We start from the raw sequence: 23744 nt of genomic DNA, 5'->3' as shown, positions 1-23744 counted from the left end.
TATCCAGATTTGAAAAATAGAAGGTAATTACAGTTCTGCTTTGTTCTCTTACCACCCAAGAGCCAGATACTGGAGGAAGAACTAACCAGTGCCTTGCTTGAAACCACTGGCTCTTTAATTCTGCTTTCTCCACACACTGCAGCTGTTAATACTCTGCCCAGAAATGTCCTTCCCCTCCTCTAATGGTTACCTGAGAAGTAGCTCCATAGCAAATGATGTTTCCCCAAATGCTGCCAAGTCCAACGTCGCTCTCCCCACCCCCATTCTACGCTCCCCCCTTCAATTCTACCACCAAGAATTAACATTCTCCGCCCAGTTACTTTTTTCCATGTTACAATGACACCCGTTAGATCCGTAAAAGACACATCTGCTGTGTTTTTTTTTGTTTGTTTGTTTTTGTTTTTTTTTTTTGAAGCTCACTTCCAAATAAAATAACCCAACACGGAACAGAACCCAGGAACGAAACAAAATGGGGAAAAAATCCTTTTGAGGAAGGTGTAATCTTATGTAACAGTCTTAAGTTTCCTCCAAAGTTTGCAGCATTGCGTTTTCTAAGATGATAGGTGGTTTTCCTTTATGTCACAGATGTTCTGCTCAGAAGACAGACTGATAAAGAGAAACCCAGAAAACTCAATTTAAAAAACAACAACAACAACAACAAAACAACTGAAGTGAGTTTGTTGAGGTTCTGAGGTACCTGCACCTTTTCTGCATTCATTAGTCGGCACCTGAATGCTTGCTGAAATGTCCATTTGTTAATACAGTAGAGCAATGTGCTGGTAAAATTGATCCAATCCAAAAAAAATAATAATAATAATAATAACAATAATAATAAAAAGTCAAGATAAAATAGCAGCTGCATTCACGTGTTTGTTGGATTTTTATGGTATTTTTTTTTTCTTTCTTCGTGTGTTTTCTTTTTTTTTTTTTTCTTTTTTTTTTTTTTTAAACTTTTTTCAAATCCACTGAGTCTGGAAAGACAAAAGCGAACCAGGACTTAGATACTGGACTCTTTGGGCGGCAAGTCCACGTTGGTGACGGACGTCACGATGGAGACGAGGCAGTCCGAGGTAGTGCCGTTGACGGATTTGCGGATCTGAGCAATGCGCTCCTCGACGCAGCCTGCCGAGAGCCGAGCCTCTGCGTCGTGGTCCCAGCACTCTTCGATGGTCACGCAGAGCTGCGCCAAGCCCTGAGGAGAGAGAAAGGAAAGATAAACGCCTCGTCTCCCCACGATGCGCAAATCAGCGCTCTGAGCACGGAGCTGCGGGTCTCCCTGTTGGTGGCGGACGAGTTGGGACCGGACGGACCTTAAAGATCCAACTCAAATGATTCTGTGATTCTGTCATGAGATTCGTTTTACAAAGCACTCTCAACACGTGTGTTATCAGGTTTTTTTGAACTTTCAGTTTCTAGGACTGAGGGCTTTGCTCACATCTGCCTTTTTTCATAGACCTGGAAGTACTTTTTTCCCCACATCAAAGTACATCATGAAATTGAGCATTTAAAGCTTCAGAAGACAAGATATGAAGTGCTACAATTCCCATGATAAAACCACCAGTGCTGGCAGCACTGTATCAGTTACTACGAAATGATAGCTTTGTTTGCAATCGCTTCTGTACAATCCTCAAAATAACTGAATACAACACTTAGAGTACGTGTTAGGAAGAAATTCTTTGCTGTAAGGGTGGTGAGACACTGAACTGGTTGCCCAGTGAGACTCTGGACATCCCCTCTCTGGAAGCACTCAAGGCCAAGCTGGATGAGGCTGTGAGCAACCTGGTCTAGAGGGAGGTGTCCCTGCTTATAGCAGAGGGTTGGAACTGGATGATCTTAAAGGTCCCTTCCAGCCCAAACCATTCTGTGATTCTATGATTCAATGAATGTTGCTGGAAGAGTACAGCTCTGTTTGAATCCCACTCACCCAGAAACCACCACGCTTGTCTTTACTTACACTCAGCAGCTCTCCCTGACTTCCAGGCAATGCATTAGTACACCTGAGTCCAGCCAAAACAGCAGCAGTTTGGTCCAAATGGAGGCATTTAGCTTCTTACTGAAGCCCTGTGAGATTTCATAACCTGCTCCCTCCTTTCCCAGTCTGAAAAAATCAGCGCGCTTATTAAAAACGCTCATCTGAAATAATCTACCTCTGGGAAACCCACACTGCACTTTATTTCATTGTCTGTTTGCCTTCACATCTAATTAATTTTTCCTGTAAAAATGCTTCAAGTCTTGCATGCTATCTAGCTTGCGAGGAATACGTCTCTGCTGGTATGCACCATTCCCTCTTTCTCAATGAATGGGAACTTTCCCTTCCATTATTTCACCATATTAAATGAGTCCTGCTAAACAAACACTCCACGATACGTTCCATGTTCATTTGCTGATTTTAATCAGCTGGCTTATCCTCTAAACACAAAAAGGAACAAAGGGAAAGGGGAAGCGTTCTCTGCCAAAGGTTGTGCTAGGACAGTACCGGGCAGTGGTGAGGACATGAAGGTCACCTGCAGTTTAGTTTGTGCCTCGAGGCTACCAGATTCCCAGAACACCATTTTCCTGCATTTTTTCCCTTTGAAGCTAACACATAACCACATCACTCATTCCCATCATGCAGGAAAAAACATTTGCCCATTGACCAAGGGGGACATACAGGGTGTTTCAGCCAATGATCCTTGAAGATGGGGCGCATCTTCTTGTGAACGACCACTTCTTGCAGGTCCTCGAGGGATGGGTGCTGACCTATTTCTTCTTCAAAAGGCAGCATGTATTCATCCACTGGACCTACAGTGCACGTGGAGAATTGGGTTAGTACAGAAATGGCCTGTGTGGAGCCACAGCCTCTGCAGAGCTGCATCCTCCCCATGCACAAGACATGGCTCCTCAACCCATCACAGCAAAACAACCTAGAGAAAGGCTTCAGCATGAGCATAATTTTACTTTAGGCACTGAGTAGCAAGATCAAGCGTACACAGCACTTACAATCCCTTTTTTGACCTGGCTTGTTCTTAGATTTAAGTCAGCTCTTACCAGGTAGAGCCAGATGCACTTGTCCCAGGTGCTAGCTCCAAAGTGCAAAATGATTTCAGAATGCTTTAGTTCTACCAGTTATGGCTGTGAAATGCTCTGGGCCAAGAGAATGAGAGAACGGTTATGAAGTATCAGAGCAGACTCCAGACTGCAGCAATAACTTCTGCTCATCTAAACGTCATTTGGCCTTTGGCAATGTGTAGATGCCCTCTCAAAAAGCACAGCCCAGCTTAACTGATGAACTTTCTCAGGATGCTTGGTTGCATTACTTATGGTTTCCCAGAAGCAAAGAGTGATCTCTTTCAATAGCAAAGATAATTCAAGAGGGTTTTCCCAGACTAAAATCAAAGAGCCAACCACCTTAGCTGGTCATGAACTGGGACACCTACAAAATTATGTTTAGGTACTTAAAACAAGCAAACAAACAGACAAGTCAACAACAAAAACGCCAATCACTAAAATATCTTATCACAGTTCCCGCTGACGCGATGCCCGTCAGCGAAACCAACTGAAATGCTTGTTCCAAAAGACAACACAATAATGTTTGTGACCTTCCATTCCTCATCTTCAAAGAGGAATCAAAGCTATAACAAGTTGTGCTAGTGATCACCAAGACAAACCTGCTGTTAGTCACACACACTCACAACCTATCCTAACAAAAGGAATTGACAACACTGTTTCAGAAATCACACTCACTGCATGACAGGGACTATTTGTCACTGAAGCCAGCAGACACAATTCTGACCATAACGATGCAACAGATCTGCACAGTGAAGTGATGCAATTTGCACAGTGTCACTTCTGAATTAAAAGAGTTTGTGAGTTTAAGCTTAACTCCCCTTCATCCCTGCTCCTCCGGTATTTTATATGATCCACAAGAACTTTTTGAAAAAACACATACCTAGGTACACACCCTGATTATAAACAAGGACTTTAGTGCTATTACAATATTAACATTCATGTTTAAAGTCCAGGTAAGGTACTATTAATTCATGAGCTTGATATTCAGCATGGAGCACCCATATTGTCACAAGGAGTTGCAGCTTCCCTGACCAAGAACAAGGTCCTGCAAATGGCAAGGATGCACCAGAGAACCAATGCACTACTCAGACAGAAAATAAATCCCATTTTGCAGCATCATTTTAGGATAAAAACCCTGAGAAAGGGAACAGCGTGGTATTAAAAGAAGCACTTTGAGACTTGAACATCACGAAAGATTCTTAACCACAGAGAATAACAGCTTACATTAAGAAACAAGCAGATGAAAAACAACTTAGCTGTCTAATGAAAACATGGCATTGATTTTTAATTTATTTTGAACAGAGCCAGGCCATTCTGTGGGCCAGCAAACCGTGCTGAAACAAAGCCATTCCCCGGGGCAGAGGAGATATTTATTCTTACCATCAACTGCTCTACATCTGGAGACTAACTCCCATAATACCAGTCCCATTGCATACATGTCTATTCTCAGGAAAGCGTCCCGTTGGAAGTTGATTGCTCCCTCTAACACTTCAGGAGCCATATACCTCCTTGTTCCCACCTGCAGAGAAAGAAACAGCTCGAGTTAAATTCCAGTTGGACCCGTCAGCCTCTGTTGGTCAGAGATGAATGACAGCTGCCTTCATTAGCCTGTAGGCTACTTCTAAATTTGCACCTCGCTTGGAAAACAACCAAAAGTGGGCTGTGCCTTCTAACATTGATTTGTGTTAGGTTCACTTCAGTCTACATAAGCTACCTGAAAGTGCACAATGACTACGTGTGTGATATACATTCAGTGTGTGCTATAGGTCTGATTCAGATGCAGCGAGGCATGGTGAGTGCAGATGAAATCCTCTGCATCCCACTGCATCTCGCTCCAGCAGCACACGCTGCATGAGAAAGCACTGCCCTTGGAGACAGGCACGACACCTTGAGGTCAAGGCAGACTCGGTTATTGAAGTCATGGAAAGTTCAAGCCCCTTTCACTAAAAATATATAAAAGAAGAGTAAAATCGATGTATTCTGAAGTGGTAGGAAAAAGTATAGGCATGAGTGCCCTGGATAAAACCAACCTCCTACATCCACAGGAATGGTAAAGCACAGACCCTGTGAAGTCCACTCAGCCCCGGTTTGGAAAGGATGCCCTCTCCTCACCATCGTGCACATCTAGGTGCATTCATTCTAGCTGAAAAGCCATACAGAACTCCTTGGATACCCATGGTGATGTAGATGGCAGAACTGTAGGCTGTGATGCAGAGAAGGAAGAGCAGAATGTGGCAGAAAACACTTTTTTAAACATGGGAACTGAAATGTCTTTTAAAGCTTTTCTTTAGGGATTTTTCATCATGATTTTGCTATTACCTGGTGAAGTGGGGATAAGGGGAAGCCTAGATGTGAAAAAGCATGGAAAATGCTAGAAAAATCTAAAGAAAGGGAGCAAAACTGAGGAAAGCTATACGGAGCTAACCTGCAATGAAGGTGATTTCTCAGCCTCCAGTCTGCACCTGTACAAACCACTCCCACACAGGTGGAGCTGTGGCTGGCCTGACTTTTTACAATCTGATTTTGAAAGATAATGATTACCTGTCCATGAGTGTCCCCTGGAGGTTTTCCAGGTTCAAACCGTACAGCAAGGCCAAAATCAGCTAGCACTGCCGTTAGGTCGTTCTTCAGCAAGACGTTTTTACTCTTGAAGTCCCTACAGAGAGATAAGAGGCAGGTTTGGGAGCGTTTATTATGGCACAGGGCTGAATCAGAGTGCAACACACCACGCTGTAATCTCTAGGTCTAACAGCTCTGGGTGGATCTGCTCTTTTCTTCTTTCCTTCTCCAGCTGCTTCCTGCTGTTGGTGTCTGTAAGATGCAAGTGGACAACCCTGTGTTGCTGGGTTAGGAGCTATGTGTGATGTGAAGGCCTGTGCTCCTGCTCTCTGCAGGAGCTCACACTGCACTTCAGGCACATAACCCCAAGCATCCTCAAGCCCTGCCCACCAGTGGAATGCATTCCAATCCTGTGAGCTGCCCCTCTCAGAGAACAGCACACAGGGATGGCAGAAGGGCAAAGGAGGGAGAGAAAGCAGAGCCTCAGGAGGGACAAAGAGACAGCAGAAGTCCTGGGTAAATTACTCTCAAAACAAAATACAGATGATAAGATGGATGATCAGTGACTTTCTCACCTGCACTCTGAGTAAGATTTCACACTACTGGATAACTCTGTATCCCTCCCATCCCCACCAAAAGGTCTCGAAAGAAGCACATGCTAAAAAAAAAAAAAAAAAAGGCCTATATATACATCCCATTCCATTCCAAATGGGATGAATATATAGCCCATTGGAAGGGACCTACAAAGATTACCAAATCCAACTGTCAGACTGCTTGGGGCTCACCTAAAGTTAAAACATGACTAAAAGCATGATCCAAATGCCTCTACTAAGCATAGACTGGGCTGGAGCATCTCTCCTACAAATACAGGCTGAGGGAGTTGGACTTCTTCAGCCTGGAGAAGAAAAGGCTGTGAAGTGACCTCACTGCAGCCTTCCAGTACCTAAAAAGAGCCTACAAACAGGAGGGGAGGTCAGTGGCCCTGCCTGTGGCAGAGGGGTTGGAGATTCATGGTCCTTGAGGTCCCTTCCAACCCTGGCCATTTTGTGATTCTGTGAGGGAAGTCAACTCTTTACAAGGGTAGATAATGGCAGGACAAGGGAAAATGGTTTGAAGTTGAAGGAGGGAAGATTTAAGTTGGATATCAGGGGGAAGTTCTTTACAGAGAGAGTGGTGAGGTGCTGGAACAGCTGCCCAAAGAGGCTGTGGATGCTCCATCCCTGGAGGTGTTCAGGGCCAGGTTGGATGGGGCCCTGGGCAGCCTGGTCTGGTATTAAATGGGGACGTTGGTGGCCCAGCATGTGGCAGTGGGGTTGGAGATCCTTGAGGTCCCTTCCAACCCAAGCCATTCTATGATTCTATGACATCTTCCTAGAAATCAGCAGTGGGACTCTGGTCACTGCTTCTGCAGACTTTTGCCATTGTCATCTATTATACTTATGTTTTAATTGCTGGATCGATGTCCCCTGAGCTGGAAAGCAAGCAGGGGAGGGGGTGAACCCACACGGAGATGAGCTGCCAGGATCAGAATTTTTCAGAATTATTCCTCTGCAAGTGGAGATAGTGGTTCTGAGCTTGAAGATGACTATAAAGGGACATTCGTGTCAGCCCTGTGCTACAGCACTGCCGTTTCAGGGCAGCTCAGGTGAGCCTGCAGGAGCCAGTGAGGGGGGATAGGATCCCACTGAGTTGCCTGACCAGGCCAGCCTTGTTCCTGAGGCTTCCTGCATTTTCATCTGAAAAGGAATGTTTGGTAATATAATTAAATTACAGACCTTAGAACAGCAGATGGCAATTGTCCTGTATGCTCAGCATTATAATTTCCCTATCATCAATTCACTCAGTGACCCTGCTGATTGCAGGACATTGCAGGCCTGCATAAAATAATTAACGAGGGCAGATACAATTGTTCTGCACCAGAGCGACCTGTCAAAATTCCTTGGGAAGAGAGAAACTGCTGGACCAGAGAGAAGGACTGCTGGCTGTGGCCTCGCATACCAGCACACCAGTGCAAAGCACCATGTGCTAAAGTCATCTCATGTCACCCAAGCCTCATTCTTAGCTTGCAACATCAGAAGAAAGGATTTGCTCACAGTGAGCTAAACGTGGCACGATGGGCAGTTGTGGCTTGGGGCTTAGCATAGGGAAAATGGGTTATTCCCCTCACAGCTGCGAAGGGAACCCTAGCAAACTGCCTCTTAGGGACATGGGGTTTCTAGGGAAACAGCTGGCCTTTTAGAGCCTGTAAAACATTTGCAGATCTCTGTTGCACATAAAAACACCACTACATATGTATGACCTAATACATGCTATCTTAGAGACTGACAGCTTCCATGCTATAGCTGTTTCCCCACAGGCTCAGAAAGCAGCCATCACCTAATGACAGGGATAAACGACTTTGCTCGATCGGCATTAGGGGATTACACCCTCCAGGATGGTACAGATTGCACACGAGATTCTTGCACAGCTGTGGCTCAGCCAGGACCTCACAGAAATGACACGGCACTGCCTGAACCACACCTTTCCCAGGTGAAGTGAAATGCAAGCCAGAATCATTGCATGAGAGCTTGCTGCTCCTGTCTACCTGCACTGCAGTTATTTACATATTGACACAGAACGTGGCGATTTCCCTTTGTGCTTCTATTTTTCCCATCATAGAAACATAGAATCAGTAAGTCTGGAAAAGACCACTATGATCACCAAGTCCAACCATCAGCCCAACCCCACCATGCCCGTTGACCCTCATCTACATGTGCCACATCTACATGTGTCTGGAAGACCTTTCTGGTGTTCCACTCCATCACCTCCTTGGGCAGGCTGTGCCAGTGCATCACCACTCTTTCTGAGAAGACATTTTTTCCAAATTTCGAACTTCATATCTACATATTTCCCCATTTTTCCCTGTTTTCCTTCCTTCCACAACCACTTGAAGCTGGCAAGCGTGATCTCAACGCAAATGTCTCAAGCAATGGGAGAAAGCCTTGATCCAACCCACACCCACAACAGCTCCCACTAACACCATCACTCGTTAGAAAGGTTCCTAAAACAGCCACTGATAAAGGAAAGTGCCCTGAAAATGAGAAAATATCCTTTTCAGCGTCATGCTTCAATCAAGGGGCGAGCAAACAACAAGTAGTTTGTGCATTAACCCCATTTTGACACTAGAGATCTTATTTCCAGCTTCCACGTGGGGGCACTTTAGCACCGAGGAGCGATCCCATAACCTCCTGCTGTGCCGGGACCACAGTCCTACGAGTTTGCTCAAAGTCTGCAGAGCTGCGACTCACGGAGTCCCACCTGGCCTTCCAGCAGCTTTGCACATATTTTATTAACCCATTCAATGATATCTCTGGCTATAAAAAGTATGTTGTGCTTTTGGCTTTGTTTTTTTTTGTTTTTTGTTTTTTGTTTTTTGTTTTTTTTTAATGCAAAAGAGTGAGGTAATCCAAGGGAAATCTGCTATGTCCTGAAATCCCCCTTCTGTAGGTATGGGCTCAGCTCACCCTAGCAGTGCATTCTCTATCTTTTGTCATTTGCTAAATGGATGGGGACACTAACGAGCACGATCTGTTACTTTAAAACCTTCCTGCAGCTTTTCACCACTCCCCACCCTCAGGAATTTTCCTGCATACACCGCTGCCTTTATTTCGTGGGGAACAAATGTCAGGGGCACAGGGTCAGCCCCAGGAGCAGCACAGAGGCAGCTGCAGGCTTTCACCAGCCCGCAGCTCCCACCAACCTCAAGATCTTGGGGGGGAGCGTGCGCAGGGCCACCCTTGCAAAAACAGAGATTATCTCGCCTTATAGGAAGATGGCCCCACTTGATCAGATGCAAATTGCTGCAGCTGGGCACGGGGTTTAAGTCCCTCCTCAATGAAGAGCAGCGGATTACGCATGCTGCCACACAACCCGCGCAAATCCCTTCTGGAAAACTCCCCTCCAGCCCTGCCACCAGCAAACAGCAATGCTTCAGCCAAGGCAGGAGAAGGATGCAGGGTTACAGAGGGCTACAACAAGCACTGTTGCAGTGAAGATGGTTTCGTTGCTCCGTCTAGGATTCTGTTGTCCCCACATGTGAGCCAGGAGGTCTCAGATGCACAGCCCCTTCCCCTGCTTTCTCCCATCAGCACCCTGGCACCACAGAACTACCACAAAAACAAACAACAGCTATTTTCTGCATTTTCCCTATTGGAACCCACGTTCAGAAACTGTGGGAAGACATGAAGAGGAGTTATCAGTCGTATATACATAGGAAAGAATACACTCCATAAATACAAGTGTTGGTTGCCCAGAGAAGTTGTCAGGTCGCCCAAAGAAGCTGTGGATGCCCTCTCCCTGATGGTGCTCAAGGCCAGGTTGGATGGGGCCCTGGGCCCTGATCTGGTGGGTGGCAACCCTGTCCATGGCGGTGGGGATGGAACTGGATGACCTTTAAGGTTCTTTCCAACCGAAGTCGTTCTATGATTCTATGATGTGATTTATGAAGCACAGCCCCTTCCAAGGGAGGTTCTGCAGCAACCAGGCTCCTTTTCACCATATATCAAGACAAGGTGAGGGCAGAGAGAAGCCCCCACCCTTCAGACATGTGCCACAAACCACCACCAGCCACACTATTTCGCAGACAAGACGCTGATTACTAGCTCTTTCCCATTTGAGATGTGGGTAAAAAAACCTGCTGTCTTAGCACAGGAGTTGTTGGGATAAAAGGCATTTACTTCCCCAAACCACAATCTTCTCCTCTATTCAACAGCATCATTTCAACAAGGTCACAAACATTTGAACACAGCACTTGAAAAGCATTAATGAAAGAAGCTGTACCTGTGTGCTATAGCAGGTTTGTGTCCTTCACCCTTGCACCACGGGACGTCCTCATGGAGATAAGACAAGCCACGGGCCATGGTTTCTGCAACATGGCAGAGCTCGTTCCAGCTGATGATATTGCCCTTCAGATAATCCGTGAGAGAGCCCTGAGAAACAGGACATCGTACATTCTTAATCACAGCCATTGCTATGTGACAGATGTGCAGACTCATCGGTTTCATTTAGTTTTAATGAGTGCCTGAGAAATGTGAACCTTCATTTAACAGGCAAAAAGTAAAACTAGCAAATGTTAAAAAAAAGAAAAGAAGAAGAAGAAATAAAATCCAGAAGCATTCACGAGTCCCTGGCTCATGAAAGCATGAAAAGTATGTGGATATCTAAAATGTGTCCCAAATCTATTCATCTGCTTGGGAGGTTGATGAAGGAAGGGACGAAGTAATTGCAAAAAGAACAAGTCATACAGGCTAGGAAAGAGAAAACATCTGCATGCAATAGAAGATGTTGCATCGTATCAACTGGTGATGGAAATGATTGACTCAGAAGACCTTGGATTAAACAGAGGGATAATGCTGCTGGCTCAACCCTTGGTTTGTGTGTGTTTGTTTTATTTTAAGTGTTAGTCATGTTTGATAACTAAAGCAATTCAAGAAAGAGGAGGTATGCCCTCAGCTTCAAAAGCAAACACAGAGCCTATCTGCAATTGCTGGGTTGGGAATGCAATGGCCCCAACCCCCAGCTCTCCCTGGCTCATCTCCACATGTTATGAGATGGCAGACACTGCATACGTGAGCTGTGTGCAGCCTATTGTGCCACCTCCCTCTCCTCAGGTCCCACCTTTCTTAATCTGATGTTTGTGCAGGAAAGTCTTGAAGGCTAAAGGAAGGGCCTTTGCAGAAGGGGAGACCAATTGGGGGAGCTTCTGGGAGAATATCAGCCACCAAACACTGTACTTCAAGGCCAGCCACCCCTGTGCTATCCCCAAATGAATGCACAACGATACGTTACCTTGTCGTGGAACGCTGTGATCAGCCAGAGCTCTGTCTCTAGGTTTGTCCCTCTTTTCTCTGCTGCGATAAATTGCAAAAGGTTTTCATGCTTCATGCCAGGAGTATTGAAAATCTCCCTCTCACTCTGCCAAGATTGCTTATCCTAAAGCAGAGAGAAACATACCATCGAAGATCACACTTCCCTTTAAAGCAAACAGCTTCTTCAGCCCAGTCAGAGCTGCTCATGTCCCTCTCAATACATCCCTCAGCACTAGGATGTGATGCACCCCTTTGAAATGAGGCTATTTTCCTACAGGGTAGATGCTGGAAGAAGAATGGAAATCATTGTTCCCAATCACTCTTCTCCAAAATTCTCATGTTTGGGCAGGGGGGTGGGATCTAAACCCAACCTCACTGAGAAATAAGACTTCTCAAGATTTTCTAAGAAAGCAGTAAGGAATAAAGGCTGTGCACACAGCACCCAGCTCTGCATTGTAGCTGTAATTGTTACGACTGCAAATCCAATCTAGACTGTATTGAATATTTACTAGTAGGTCACAGCTGGCATGGACAGAAGATGTGCAAATCTCCTTTAGCAATGCTATGACAACAAATACAGGGAGAAAAAAATTAATGAATAAGGAGACAGCGAAAGAGCACAAAGACGTTTCAGTCATTCCTCTTTCATTTGACTTTTGATTGCTCTACTCATTCTATTTGCAATTCCTAATAGTCAAGCCAGGAGCATTCAAAGGTTTCCTGAAGTGGAAGAAGTGAGCTGACAGACACACTGCAGTGCAGTGAACTTGCACAGCACTGGGGTTGTGTCTCTGTAAGCTACAAACTGTTTGCTAGCTTGGGGTCTGGGTTTACAGCCTTCCTGGATAGGACACACAAAGCTAAGCATTTGGTCCTTCATCTGCACTTCAAGCACTGCAGTCCAACTTCTGACAACATGGACTTTTGCAGCAGTGTTAAGAACCTGAAGATTCAAAATGTGCTTGTTTGCCCTTCTTGCAACAACTACTTCAGGAAGCATTTGGTAATGAGATATCACAGGGGAAAGTATAGGCGAGGTCCTTGAACTATTTTCTCCAGCCTTTGTAATGGTAGTGACAACACCTCCACGGGTACTCAGAGCATCTCAACACTGGCACAGCAGACCTGTGGGTGAGCTCGAGGGTGATGCCCTTCTCACCTGAATTGGGAAGATTTTCACTGCTACGTAGTCATTCATCAGCTGAGCCTTCCACACGCAGCCAAAGCGTCCCCTGGCTTTGATCTCCAGGAGCTGTAGAGGTTTTAGGCCAACCAGGGGAGAAGGAGGTGGTGGGCCAGGGTCCTGCACAGGAAAACAACAGTCACAAGCTGTAGCAGGGCCGTAAAACAAAGCAGGGGAATCACAGAATCCCAGAATGACTTGGGTTGAAAGGGACCTCAAGGATCATCAAGCTCCAACCCCCCTGCCAACCTCCATATTTAATGCTAGACCAAGCTGCCCAGGGCCCCATCCAACCTGGTCTTGAACACCTCCAGGGACGGGGCATCCACAGCCTCTCTGGGCAGCTGTTCCAGCACCTCACCACTCTCTCTGTAAAGAACTTCCCCCTGATATCCAGCCTTAATCTTCCCCCCTTCAACTTAAAACCATTTTCCCTTGTCCTGCCATTATCTACACTTGTAGATAATGACTCCCCTCCTGTTTATAGGCTCCCTTTAGGTACTGGAAGGCTGCAACGAAGTCACTTCGCAGCCTTCTCTTCTCCGGGCTGAACAAGCCCTCAGCCTGTCTTTGTAGGGGAATGGAGAGGTGGTGTGTGGCAAAAGGTGCGAAGGATTATAGAATATCCCAAGTTGGGTGAGACCAACAAGATCACCGAGTCCAGCTCCTGGCTCCATGCCGGACAAACCAAAATCCAAACCCTCCATCTGAGTGTGCTCTGCATGTCCCTCAAGGAAGGGAACAAGGTCACCATACTGTTTATTACAAATTACTGATGTGCTGTTCACAGCCAGAGCAGCACAAAATTCCCTATTTTGCTTTGTGAGGTATTTGTATGGAACATATATAACAGTCTATGCCTTCAAGTGTCACTTTGTGTGTCAAACTTCTGCCTGTCATCCTCTGGCAAAACCTGAACTTTCTACTGTTTTCAAAGCAAGAGCTATTTTAGGCTGTAAAACATTGATGACCTCAAGGCTGCCTCCTGCCAAAAGTAGGAACTTTTTCATCTTTGTGATTCAACAGCAAAATACACCTAAAACCTCCAGCTGCTTTGCACTTCATCTAGGATGCTTCCCATAGCCCTAGCAATGGGCAGTAAACAGGTCTATCAGGGTAATAAAGATAGCATCTGTTTAAACTCCGCATTTGAATGGGAGAACAACTTAAGTCCTACCTACACCTGATTCTGGAGCTCTCTCCTATCTGCTTGCAATTTGCAAGGCTCACAGTATGGTCCCTACAAGGTGGAGGAGGAAGGCAGAGGTAGCTGCTGGTCTCCTTTTAAGAGATCAGAAGGTTCAGGGCACAGCAGAGCCAGCAAAGACCAGTTCTCGATAGCTCTGGGCTGTGAGGATGACCTTCTGCATGCATTCTCTGATGGCTCATAAAAGCTGAGCTTCAACAGGGAAAACATCTCCTCTCACCCCATAAAACTGGTAGGAACTTACTTATCTCTACAATTTCTACTCCTCTGCAAAGTTAGCTGAAATTAGGCAATGGGTTTGACAGTTTTGAGGAAAGAATAATCACCAAGCAGGGTTGTGTAACTCATCCCTTTGGAATTTTGGAAATCATGATAACCTGGTCAAAACCCAACAGCCTCACAGCACCGCCATGGGGCCTACTGTAGTGCTGACTTGAAAAAGATGGAGAAGAACAGTTAGGCCACTTGGAAAACGTTAAATGTAAAGGAATTTATCCTTAGGGGGTTGGTGAGGCAGTGGGACAGGCTGCCCAGAGAGGCTATGGATCTTCTCAAGGTCAGGTTGGATGAGGCTTTAGGCAACACAGTCTAGTGGAAGTCTCTGTCTATGGCAAGTAGATGATCTTTAGCATCATTTCCAAACCATACTGCCTCATAATTCTGTGATAAACTTCTCCATAAAGTCCAAACAGAGGGGATCAACCTGGAGAACCCAGAGCTTTCTTCCTCACCTCATTGATGTCAACGTGCCCGTAGGGAGGCTTGCGGTGCCGATACATCCAGAAGGCCAAGAGGATGGCCACTGACAGGACAGCAATGGGCAGCAGAGAGTACACCAGGATGTTAAGCAGGGAGGGCGTTGGTGGTGGCGGCTCATATATGACTGTAAGGAAAGAAAAGGGTAAACGAGGGGAAGGACTTCTTAGACATGCAAACACACCATCAGCTACTTGTCCAAATATAATTAAACACCCCTCCTTTCTTCTACTCCGGAGTCTGTAAGGCACAGTGGTATGTCTCACTGCATCCAGCAGAATTTGTAAGACTCCATCGTTTACTCCTTTCCACGTTGCTGTTACGAATGATCCAGTGGTCCAAATCATACTCTTTGGATTGAGCTCCCCTCTGATCTTTATTTAAGATGGGCATTTTTTCTGAGATACGTAAAGACATAAAATTTCCTTCTCTTAACCCTTCTGAAGATATTAAGCAAACACGAAACCCCTCACAGTGCTGCTTTGCCTTGTACAGTGATTGACAAGATGTCAGTTTTTAGCAAAATGCTGCAAGAGCCACAATCAAATGCACTATTCCCACAGTAGCTCTTGTTCCAAATTACATCAGTGCAGTTGAGATACAAACAATGGGAATACTAAATGGAGCCATGTTGCTATGTTGGAGACAGGGAAGGAAAAAATAGCAAGACTTGCCAAATAAAACAAAAAACTGTGAGAGAAAGAATATTTGCTACTAGGTTGCTACGGGTACGTTAATAACAGGAGATAATAAAAATCATGTAAACAATTAAAAACCTAACAGGAAAGCCTAGGAAAATCTGATAATGGTCTATGGGGATATCTCAGTATATGCAGGTAGTTGATAGTAAAAGAAACCATGCTAAGAAAAGATACACCTGCTTTAGTAATTTTCATTGAAAGATACCTTTGTGAGCCTACAGCAAAAGGAATAATCATTTTTCTATTAGCCTCAAAAGAAGAACCTGCTGTGACTATTTATTTCTTGAAATATATCCAAAAATACCCATTTCCTTTTAATTCCCAGACCAAAAAAATGCTGCATCTTAGCCAATAAAACAAGGTTTCGGGTGTTTGTGAAATGAAAATTATTGAAGGTGTCAGAATGCCTTTATGAATTTGTGTCTTGATCTACCTTGTGTGAGTCACACTGCTCTCTACCTTGCATGCTTGCTTTTGCTAAAAGCCTACTGCAAACCAAGGGAACTGAATCCTCTCTGACACATGAGATGGTGGTACAGTACACTTCAACCAAAGCGAAACGACATTAAAAAACTGTTCTTAAGGAACCCCAGTATATGGGCTTTGTAACCAACTGACCACTCTCAGATATGTGTTTGTGATCAACATCCAGCAACCCGAATCAGGTCAAGATGAAGAAACCCCCATCAACACATCATCCACAGCACACCTCACCTTCTGGGCCGGTTACTTCAGGCAAGTGGGTAAATTTCTCATTGCAGTAGTTGCCCTCGCAGCAGCAGAAAAACACTTGAGGGTTTTCTTCTGTAGCTACGCACTCCTGCCTGCATCACACGCAGCAGCGAAGGGGAGAGAAAAAACAACGTCAGTCAACTCATGTTTGGGAGCAAATGCAGAGCTTCCCCCAAATTGTCTTCTCGTGTCTCCTTCCACCAGCACAGCTCCACAGGCTCTGCTTGCAGGAAACTTGGCACTCAAATACCCCAGTGAATAGCAAGGACCCTCAAAAAGGCCATAAAGGAAACAAATGCTTCCATATGTACTGAAGGCATTAGATGGCAAGTAATAAATAACAGCAGGCTCCGCTAAGTGAATGAGAAACAGAAAAGCAATGAAGAGATGCCTCGTTCCCTGAGCTGTGTTGTTCCTGCAGCCTGCACGTATGCTGCCGAGGGTGAAGGGAATTTAGGCATGCTGTAATGCTGATGCTATAAAGCACATACAAAGAGGGCTGCATGAAGGCTGCTCTGACAGGCAGAAGCATCCCCAGCTCCCTAACTCTACATATTACAAGGGTACCAGTCACCAGCAGCGCCTCTGACTGCTGAAAGCAGGTGGGAAGCTGCAGGGCTTTTTGTTTTGGTTTTTATTTTTCCTTCTGAGTCTGCAGTGCTACCTCCTTCTCCTTTAAAAGAATCCCATACCCGCACAAAAGCCTGAAAGGAATTCAGGCTGCAGCTCTCCTGTTTCTCATTTGCCCGTTCTCCAGGTAGCCCTCTTAGCACTGAGGTTTCCCTCTGTACTTCCACACGTCCTCCCTCTCCCACAGATCGATGCAGTGATATCTTCAGTGCCCTGGCAGAAATTTCTTTCTACTTCTTAAATACCTGCTTCCCTTCCCTGCCACTTTTTGCCAGGTTGCCCTCTGCTTTTAGTTATTTTGTTCCCTCCGCAGAGAGCTGTATCAAACTATTTCCTGAAGACCGGCTAAATTATATGCATGACTTCCTTCCTTCAACCACTCGGAGGAAGCAGCAAAACAATCATATGTGTTTGACATTATTACTCATTTATGAACCCACGCCAAGCCTCCCTTTCTGTGCTATCACTGACATAATGCCACGAGAAGAATGGAAAGGGCTCTCTCTCCAATAATCGCGCAGGGTCTCTGTCAGGACCTTTTTTGGGGGGGAAAAAAAGCAACTTTAGATAAAATGGCTCATGGAAGCACTTGGTGGGCTTGGAGTGCTTTTTCTGCTTCAATTTCAAAGAAGAAAGCAGCTATTTGAGTCATTCAAATGGACAAAGATATTTCAACAAGTTAAGCAACGCTTCCAGATGCTTTTCCCTGAAATCAGATAACAAGCCCTTCAGATTTCACCACATCAGTATCAGAATCTTCAATAGCAAAGACATCCTTTGCTAAATCTGTCAGTTCAGAAATCAAGCTAATGAATGAAAACAGCCTGCTCCGCATCTGCAGTTCATTATCCCAGTTGGTGTGTGCTCAGGGCAGCCATCCAGGTACGTATGACATGTTATACTTAGCAAATATTAAAAATGATGCGGTGGGAGAGAAAGACACATTATTCCATGGTAGCAGAGTGCAGGTTTTGGAGCAGTTCATGTGGTCTTGAAGGGAACGTGAGCACAACCTCTGCTGTGTAAATAAACGAACAGCGCATGGTTGATTTTTAAACAGTCCTTTCTCCCTGTAGCCTTCAACGCTCACACGCCACATTCTTGTTACCTTAAGATAGACAGCAGAGGAAGGAGTCATTACCCTCAGCATCCCAACTGTTGCATTCCTGCATGTGTCACCTTTCTGTGACAAAGATGGAGCAGTTGGCACATCACACCGAGTGCTGCCGATGCACTCAACCCAGCAGAGCTACGGGAAGACAGGGCAGGGCCGTGTCCTGACAGCTCCAGGAGCATCACCCAAGGAGCTCAGCATCCCACACAGTGGTACTCTGGATAAAAGGCATCAACACAACACTGCTGACTGCAAAAATCAACTTTTAAACCATTTTTACCTTCTCGAGATACGCTACTTGCATGAAAGACTGAAGAGGGCACTCAAGGAAAAAAAAAAAAAAAGAAAGAAAGAAAAGAAAGAAAAGACTCATTTTAAACTGCCTTTATTTAATTAAAGCTAACCTTTAATTCAAATGCTGCTTTCAATACTCGCACCATTTCTTAATTCTCAGATCTTTTTGCTCTGCCCTGAACTGCGACTTCGAAGAATCAGGCTGTGGGATAATGGATGCTCAACCTTGCAGTTGTGAAAAGGCTTGTGAGGAGCCCTGGAAACTTTGCACCATTGTAACAGAGCAACACGTTATGACAAAGATTAAGAAGCACTACATCCCCGTGCAGAGACACTCAGTGACAATACAAGTGTCACTGTGTATGAGAGCAGGCAATGAAAGGAGAAATCTGTTTACAGTAAACACTTCTGCTTGTAAGTAGGGAACTGGAGTGACCTTCTGTTCTCAGAAGGATCGGTGTTAAGATGACTAATAGGCCAAGAAGGATTGATTTATCAGGAGAGAATAAAAATTTCACTATATATAGAGCACATACAACTGGCAAGGGAATAGGTGTGGTGGGAAAGTAACCTCAGCGCTAATAAGAGAAGGAAGAGGAGGAACTACTCACAGCCAGGACAAGCCAACAGACACAGAACCAGGGCTGGTGCACAATGACTAAGGGAAGCTTCCAGCCTTTGGACAAAGCTGGTTTCAGCTTAAGCCCCGTGGCTTAAGACTTGATGTCCTAAAACTTCTGGAATCAGAATGTGCAGCGGTGACTGATTGATTGGGAAGGATGCTGTGATTGGACAAAGGTGACAGCATCTTATATTGGTGTGACACAAAGGTAAACCTTTGAATGTTACGTTCTATTAATCCTTACTGATGGGGCTGGGTTTTGGTTGGTTGGTGTTTGTTGTTTTGTTTTTCTTTTAGCAGAAACCCCTGCCTGAGCCCAGAACCACCAAGCATTGTCCTTTTGAACTGCAAAACTTCAGAGGGCCATTTTCTATAGTGCAGTTATTTCCCCTCTGTAGAACTGCATCAAGGGGAGTGAGAAAAGACTGGTTTATTCTCCCAGCTATTTAATGAGGCTGGAGCCCTCACACTACAAAGCTTCTTTACTTCTCAGCTCACTACAGGCAACAACACACAAACACGCGCTTTGCTTTCACTGCCTCACTCTTTCTCCCAGCTCGTCTCAACTCAGCTGAAAAACAGCAAAACTTTTTGCAACATCACAAATGCCAGAGTATCTCAACCTCTAAATGCCCCCAGATATCCGTGTTTTTTTCTTTTTTTTTTTCTAGAGAGCTCCAAATGATTCCAAGTTTTCCTTTGTATCGCCAAATGCTCTTGGAAGAACATATTGCTCTTCATTTGATGGTACAGGACACGTTTTTCAAAGCATGCCAGAATTATCAAAGCCTTGCTAAAGGAAAAAAAAAAAAAAAAGGAAAAAAAAACCACAACAAAACTAAAACTGCATTTTGCAGCTTTTATTTAGAAAGTAATGTGACAATTTTGAGAGCTGCATTAGCAACAGAGGTAATTACTGGGGATGAATGGGCCAATTGACTTGGACTCGCTTTCTTTTCCTCCATGCAAAAACCATGAGCCTTTGCACTTAGAGGAACGATTAAACCTGCATTCAGATAAACCAGTTAGGCTATTACCTGTCGTAACAGTTGAAGTCATCTAACCAGCAGCCTTTCTTCACCAGCTCGATGGATCCCGAGTTGTTTCTCCAGGAGGCGTAGCAGTGGAGCCGCTTGTCCTTCTCCCCCTCGCAGCGCTCCACGCCGCTCTGGTTGGTCTTCTCCAGCTCCCAGTTGGCGTTGTAGTAAATGCATTCCCTTGTCTCTGCCTCCCCGTGACCTGGTCCTGAAGCAAAATTGAAAGCCTAAGTACGTTCAAGCAACATCATTAACAGATCTCAGGAGGCACAGCTCCATGGGGCTTGGCTTTGGGTGACGCAGGCGTTAGTATCGCTCTCTACCATGGATAAAATAAGCATATCACAGATGTAAGCTTCAGCACAGGGTGTTTTCCTTTGCCAGTGGATGTGAAGAACAGAGATCAGGTTTGCCTTAGTTCACACCAGGAGCTCGTGGAAAAGCCAAGAGCCCAACAGAGACCCACAGGTCTCCTCTGGCCCAAGCAATGCACACAACCGTAGCACAGGAGGGTACAAGATAACCCATTCCTGGTGTTTTTCAACCACAGAAATCCTGTTTAGGAACAACAATCTCCCAGCGTGCTGCTTGCTGGGCTGTCACACAATGCAGTTACACACTCCCTCTCCATCACTATTTCAGGAAGCACTGTCTAAAAATAAACAGTTTATTATGCGGATAGGACGTAACAGGGAATAGATAATATTCAACCTGCAGATGAGAGCCAGACCAGCCTCATCTCACTTAGATCCCGTTTCAAGCTTATTTTGGTAAGGTGCTGCTAAATGCCACATTTTATGTTGTGGCTGCCGTGTCTCGTGCCCCTTTCCACCCAAGAAACATCTTAAGCAAAAGCAACTCTATTCCCTGACCAACTGCAGCCACACCAAATGGACCTTTGGCCACCACAAACCAGGGACTCTCCATAACCTTTTCCTCACACTAACTTTTTACCAAGAAGTTCTTCAGGTCCCCCAGGTGAAGGAATTCCTTCACGGCCACCAGACTGCACAGCACAAACACAACTATAGGTATTATCAGCTTGAAAAAGGAATCAAGCAAGGGAACACTGGTATCTCCATGTGAAATATTTTGTCTTAAGTCTTAGAAATTCTCTCTTCATTTGGAAATACTCTGCTCTGTGACATTTTGATGATTTGTTTGAAATGAAAGGAAGGGAACCAAACACATGAGTTGGAATAGGATACCCTGAAACATCACCAGGAAGTTCATGACTTTGTGAGTCCTGAGATGCGCTGCAGCCATCTCTCCTTGGGATTGCCCAACCCAAGGCGAGGTCAGAGCTGGCCATTATATTGATGGATTGCAGTCACAGAAAACATAAGTATCTCAATGGAATGTGTTGAGTGGGTAAAAAGCTTGAATGGCTCCAACAGGATGGCAAAATGAAAGTGCTGAGCCCTCAGAAAAGCCAGACCTCTGCAAAACACAGTACTTCACTGGCAGGATAATTTTGTAGTGCTTTCTTGACTCTGCTTTCTCCAAAGGTATGCAAGGTTTAATGTTGAGATTAAAGCAGTCAGGGCCATGTCTGGACAATCTAAATGCAAACTTGTCTGTGATTACTGCTCAACACAGCAAATAGGGCACTTCTGAAAGGTCTCTAAAAGGTGATTCAGTTTGGCCTTCAGGAAACACTAAGCAATGAGTGGCTTACAGCCAGCAGAGAGAACACTCTGCCTAGGTCTGGGCATCAGATCCTGGCTCCCTGTAGCATCAGTTGCCCTGTCTGAACACTCATCTACCACCAATTTAAGTGTACTCACAACACCCAGCCAGAGAAGAAAGAACTACTTTAATCCCAAGAGCTGAAGCATGAGGACTAAAGGATTTGTTCTAAGTGAACAGGGAGGAAGCCTGACCTGTCTGCACCTTCTGAAGCTGCTACATCTCCAAACTGTTTCCAGAATCAGCTTTCAATTTTGCAGGGATCAGAAGTGTGTAAAGCACCTAGGAGATGCCATTTGAGCTGGAGAATGCACTCAAGCTACTGCATGCAGTCCCATCTACTGCACCAGTTTTTAGCTCTCAAGAGGCAGCTAGTAAAGAGTGTGCATCATCACAGGATCCTTTAAGTTGAAAACACCTTCAAGACCATCAAGTCCAACCATCAGCCTAAGCTACTGAGTCCCACCACTTAATTATGTCCCTTAGCACCAAGTCCACACACCTCTTAAATACCTCCAGGGATGGAGACTCCACCTCTTCCCTGGGCCGCCCATTCCAATGCCTGCTCACCCTCTCCATGACAAAATTCTTCCTGATATCCAATCTAAACCTCCCTTGGTGCAACTTGGAACCCTTTCCTCATGTCCTGTCACTTGAGGAAAGATGACCCAGCACAGAGCAGGAGCATCACAAGAACTGCCACTGCAGTTACTGCACAGGCTGGGGGTGATGTGCCCAACCTGCTCCAGCTGCCAACACTGGGCCTCAGCGATGGGTAGCTTATGGTATGGAGCAAAGACATCAGACTAGAAAGATCTCTTTGCCTTTTGAAGAGGTGTTTGATTCCTCAATAACTCTTTTTCAGGAAGAATGTTTCATCTGCATCGTGGGAGAGACTGGAAGGGAGGAGGGGTAGGAGCAAGTCATAAAGCTGGTTTCAGAAACTGGAAATTATATTCAAAGCACACACGAACAAGAGCTCAATTTCAATAGCACCTGCAGGTTTTATCGGCGCTCGCAAAGCTCCATCTGAGTTTTCTTCTGACAAGTTGCTTACTATAATAAAAACAACCTACCAATATCCCTCAACACGGAACAGTGTCAATATTGACACTCCTTGTTAAAGCCTTGATATTTGTTCTGCTGATACTTACACCATGCTTTGTTAGGGCAGATTAGGGGTTTTTGCTAAATAAGAGTCAAATCAGCAGGAAAGCAAGGGAGCATTGTCTTGTGTGCGTGAGGAGGTGGTATCTTTTTATTTATAAAGGAATAAGCAAATATCTTAGCTTCAATGTAATACTTAACATGGCTTCCAGCTGATAGCTAACACTCACTATCACCTTCTGGTTCATTCCTCGAAGCACATTTTCTAATATCATTTCCATCAGCGCAAACCAAATCCTGCTTCAGCACTAGATGGAAATTTCCTCTCCCCTCTCCCAACCAAATCTCCCAGAAAGGAGGGGATTTAATGAACCGTTTGCCTGGGAAGCAGCCCCAAGACCTAATCCCGGCTCAGCTACCTCCGTCTGTAACCTCAAGCAATATCAGGCAGTCTCTGCTTTCTTCACCTGACCTGAGGGCTGATGCAATGCACAAAGCTGCGGGGAGAATTGAGGTTTCCACTGTGCTTTGAAAAAAGAAATTCCAGCCTGCTAAATCCTGAGCTCAGCCCAGGCTCCCCTCCCCCAAGACAGTTGTCTTTTCTGGAACAAGTTTCAGATTAAGAGTAAGATCTGCTTGCAAACAGACAAAAACCCAACTCTGCAAACAGCAACTGCGCCAAGAAAACGGCCTTTCACAGTTTTTTCCCCACTATCAAAGTTGAACAAAAGCAAGCACAAAGTTTTGGATGATTAGTACATGTCTGTTTTCCTTAACACCACTCCCAAGGATGCTTGCCTTCAGGAGACACTTGAAGAGCCTGTGTGTTTCCTACCTGTTTTCTGATATTTTTAGCGCATCTTTTGGTGAGCATCCCCAGTCTGCTGGGTGCCCAGAGCTGCAGGAAACTCTTCTGCTTCTGCTCAAATGGTCTCAGCAGGAAAGAGCAGGGCTCTGCTTGCCTCCTCTTCCCTCACTGGGTCATGGGGACATCTGTGCCCATTACAGCAGCGCCCCAAGAGGTCTACAAGAAGAACTGGATGGGATTGCCCCAAAACGGGCACGGGAAGCCTTTTTGACCTTCCACTCACACACATCTAATGAATAAATGCAAGAAGAGTTGGCTTGGAGCAGGCTGGGCGTCCCTTCATGCACAGCAGCAACAACTGGTTCTAATCCCATGACTCACTCATTTCAGGAATAAAGTCTCAAGTAGTCT

At 45.2% G+C, this 23744-nt stretch overlaps 1 protein-coding gene across 1 annotated transcript in view; it reads right to left on the bottom strand.

Annotated features, from left to right (window-relative positions):
- Positions 1–997: 997 nt before the first annotated feature.
- ACVR2B (activin A receptor type 2B) overlaps positions 998–23744 on the bottom strand; it is a gene marked incomplete at both ends in the record, with an annotated part of 147701 nt that continues 124954 nt past the window's right edge. The window contains 10 exons of the mRNA XM_079538147.1: positions 998–1192; positions 2651–2781; positions 4429–4567; positions 5590–5704; positions 10426–10574; positions 11434–11577; positions 12613–12756; positions 14575–14726; positions 16015–16124; positions 19730–19937. Coding sequence (XP_079394273.1) covers positions 998–1192; positions 2651–2781; positions 4429–4567; positions 5590–5704; positions 10426–10574; positions 11434–11577; positions 12613–12756; positions 14575–14726; positions 16015–16124; positions 19730–19937 — 1487 coding nt within the window. The remainder of the gene's footprint in view (positions 1193–2650; positions 2782–4428; positions 4568–5589; positions 5705–10425; positions 10575–11433; positions 11578–12612; positions 12757–14574; positions 14727–16014; positions 16125–19729; positions 19938–23744) is intronic.

Source organism: Tetrao urogallus (assembly GCF_951394365.1).
Source record: "Tetrao urogallus genome assembly, chromosome: 7".
Classification (NCBI taxonomy): Eukaryota; Metazoa; Chordata; class Aves; order Galliformes; family Phasianidae; genus Tetrao; species Tetrao urogallus.
The sequence above is the reverse complement of the archived record's forward strand: the minus strand, read 5'-3'. Positions and strand labels throughout refer to the sequence as shown.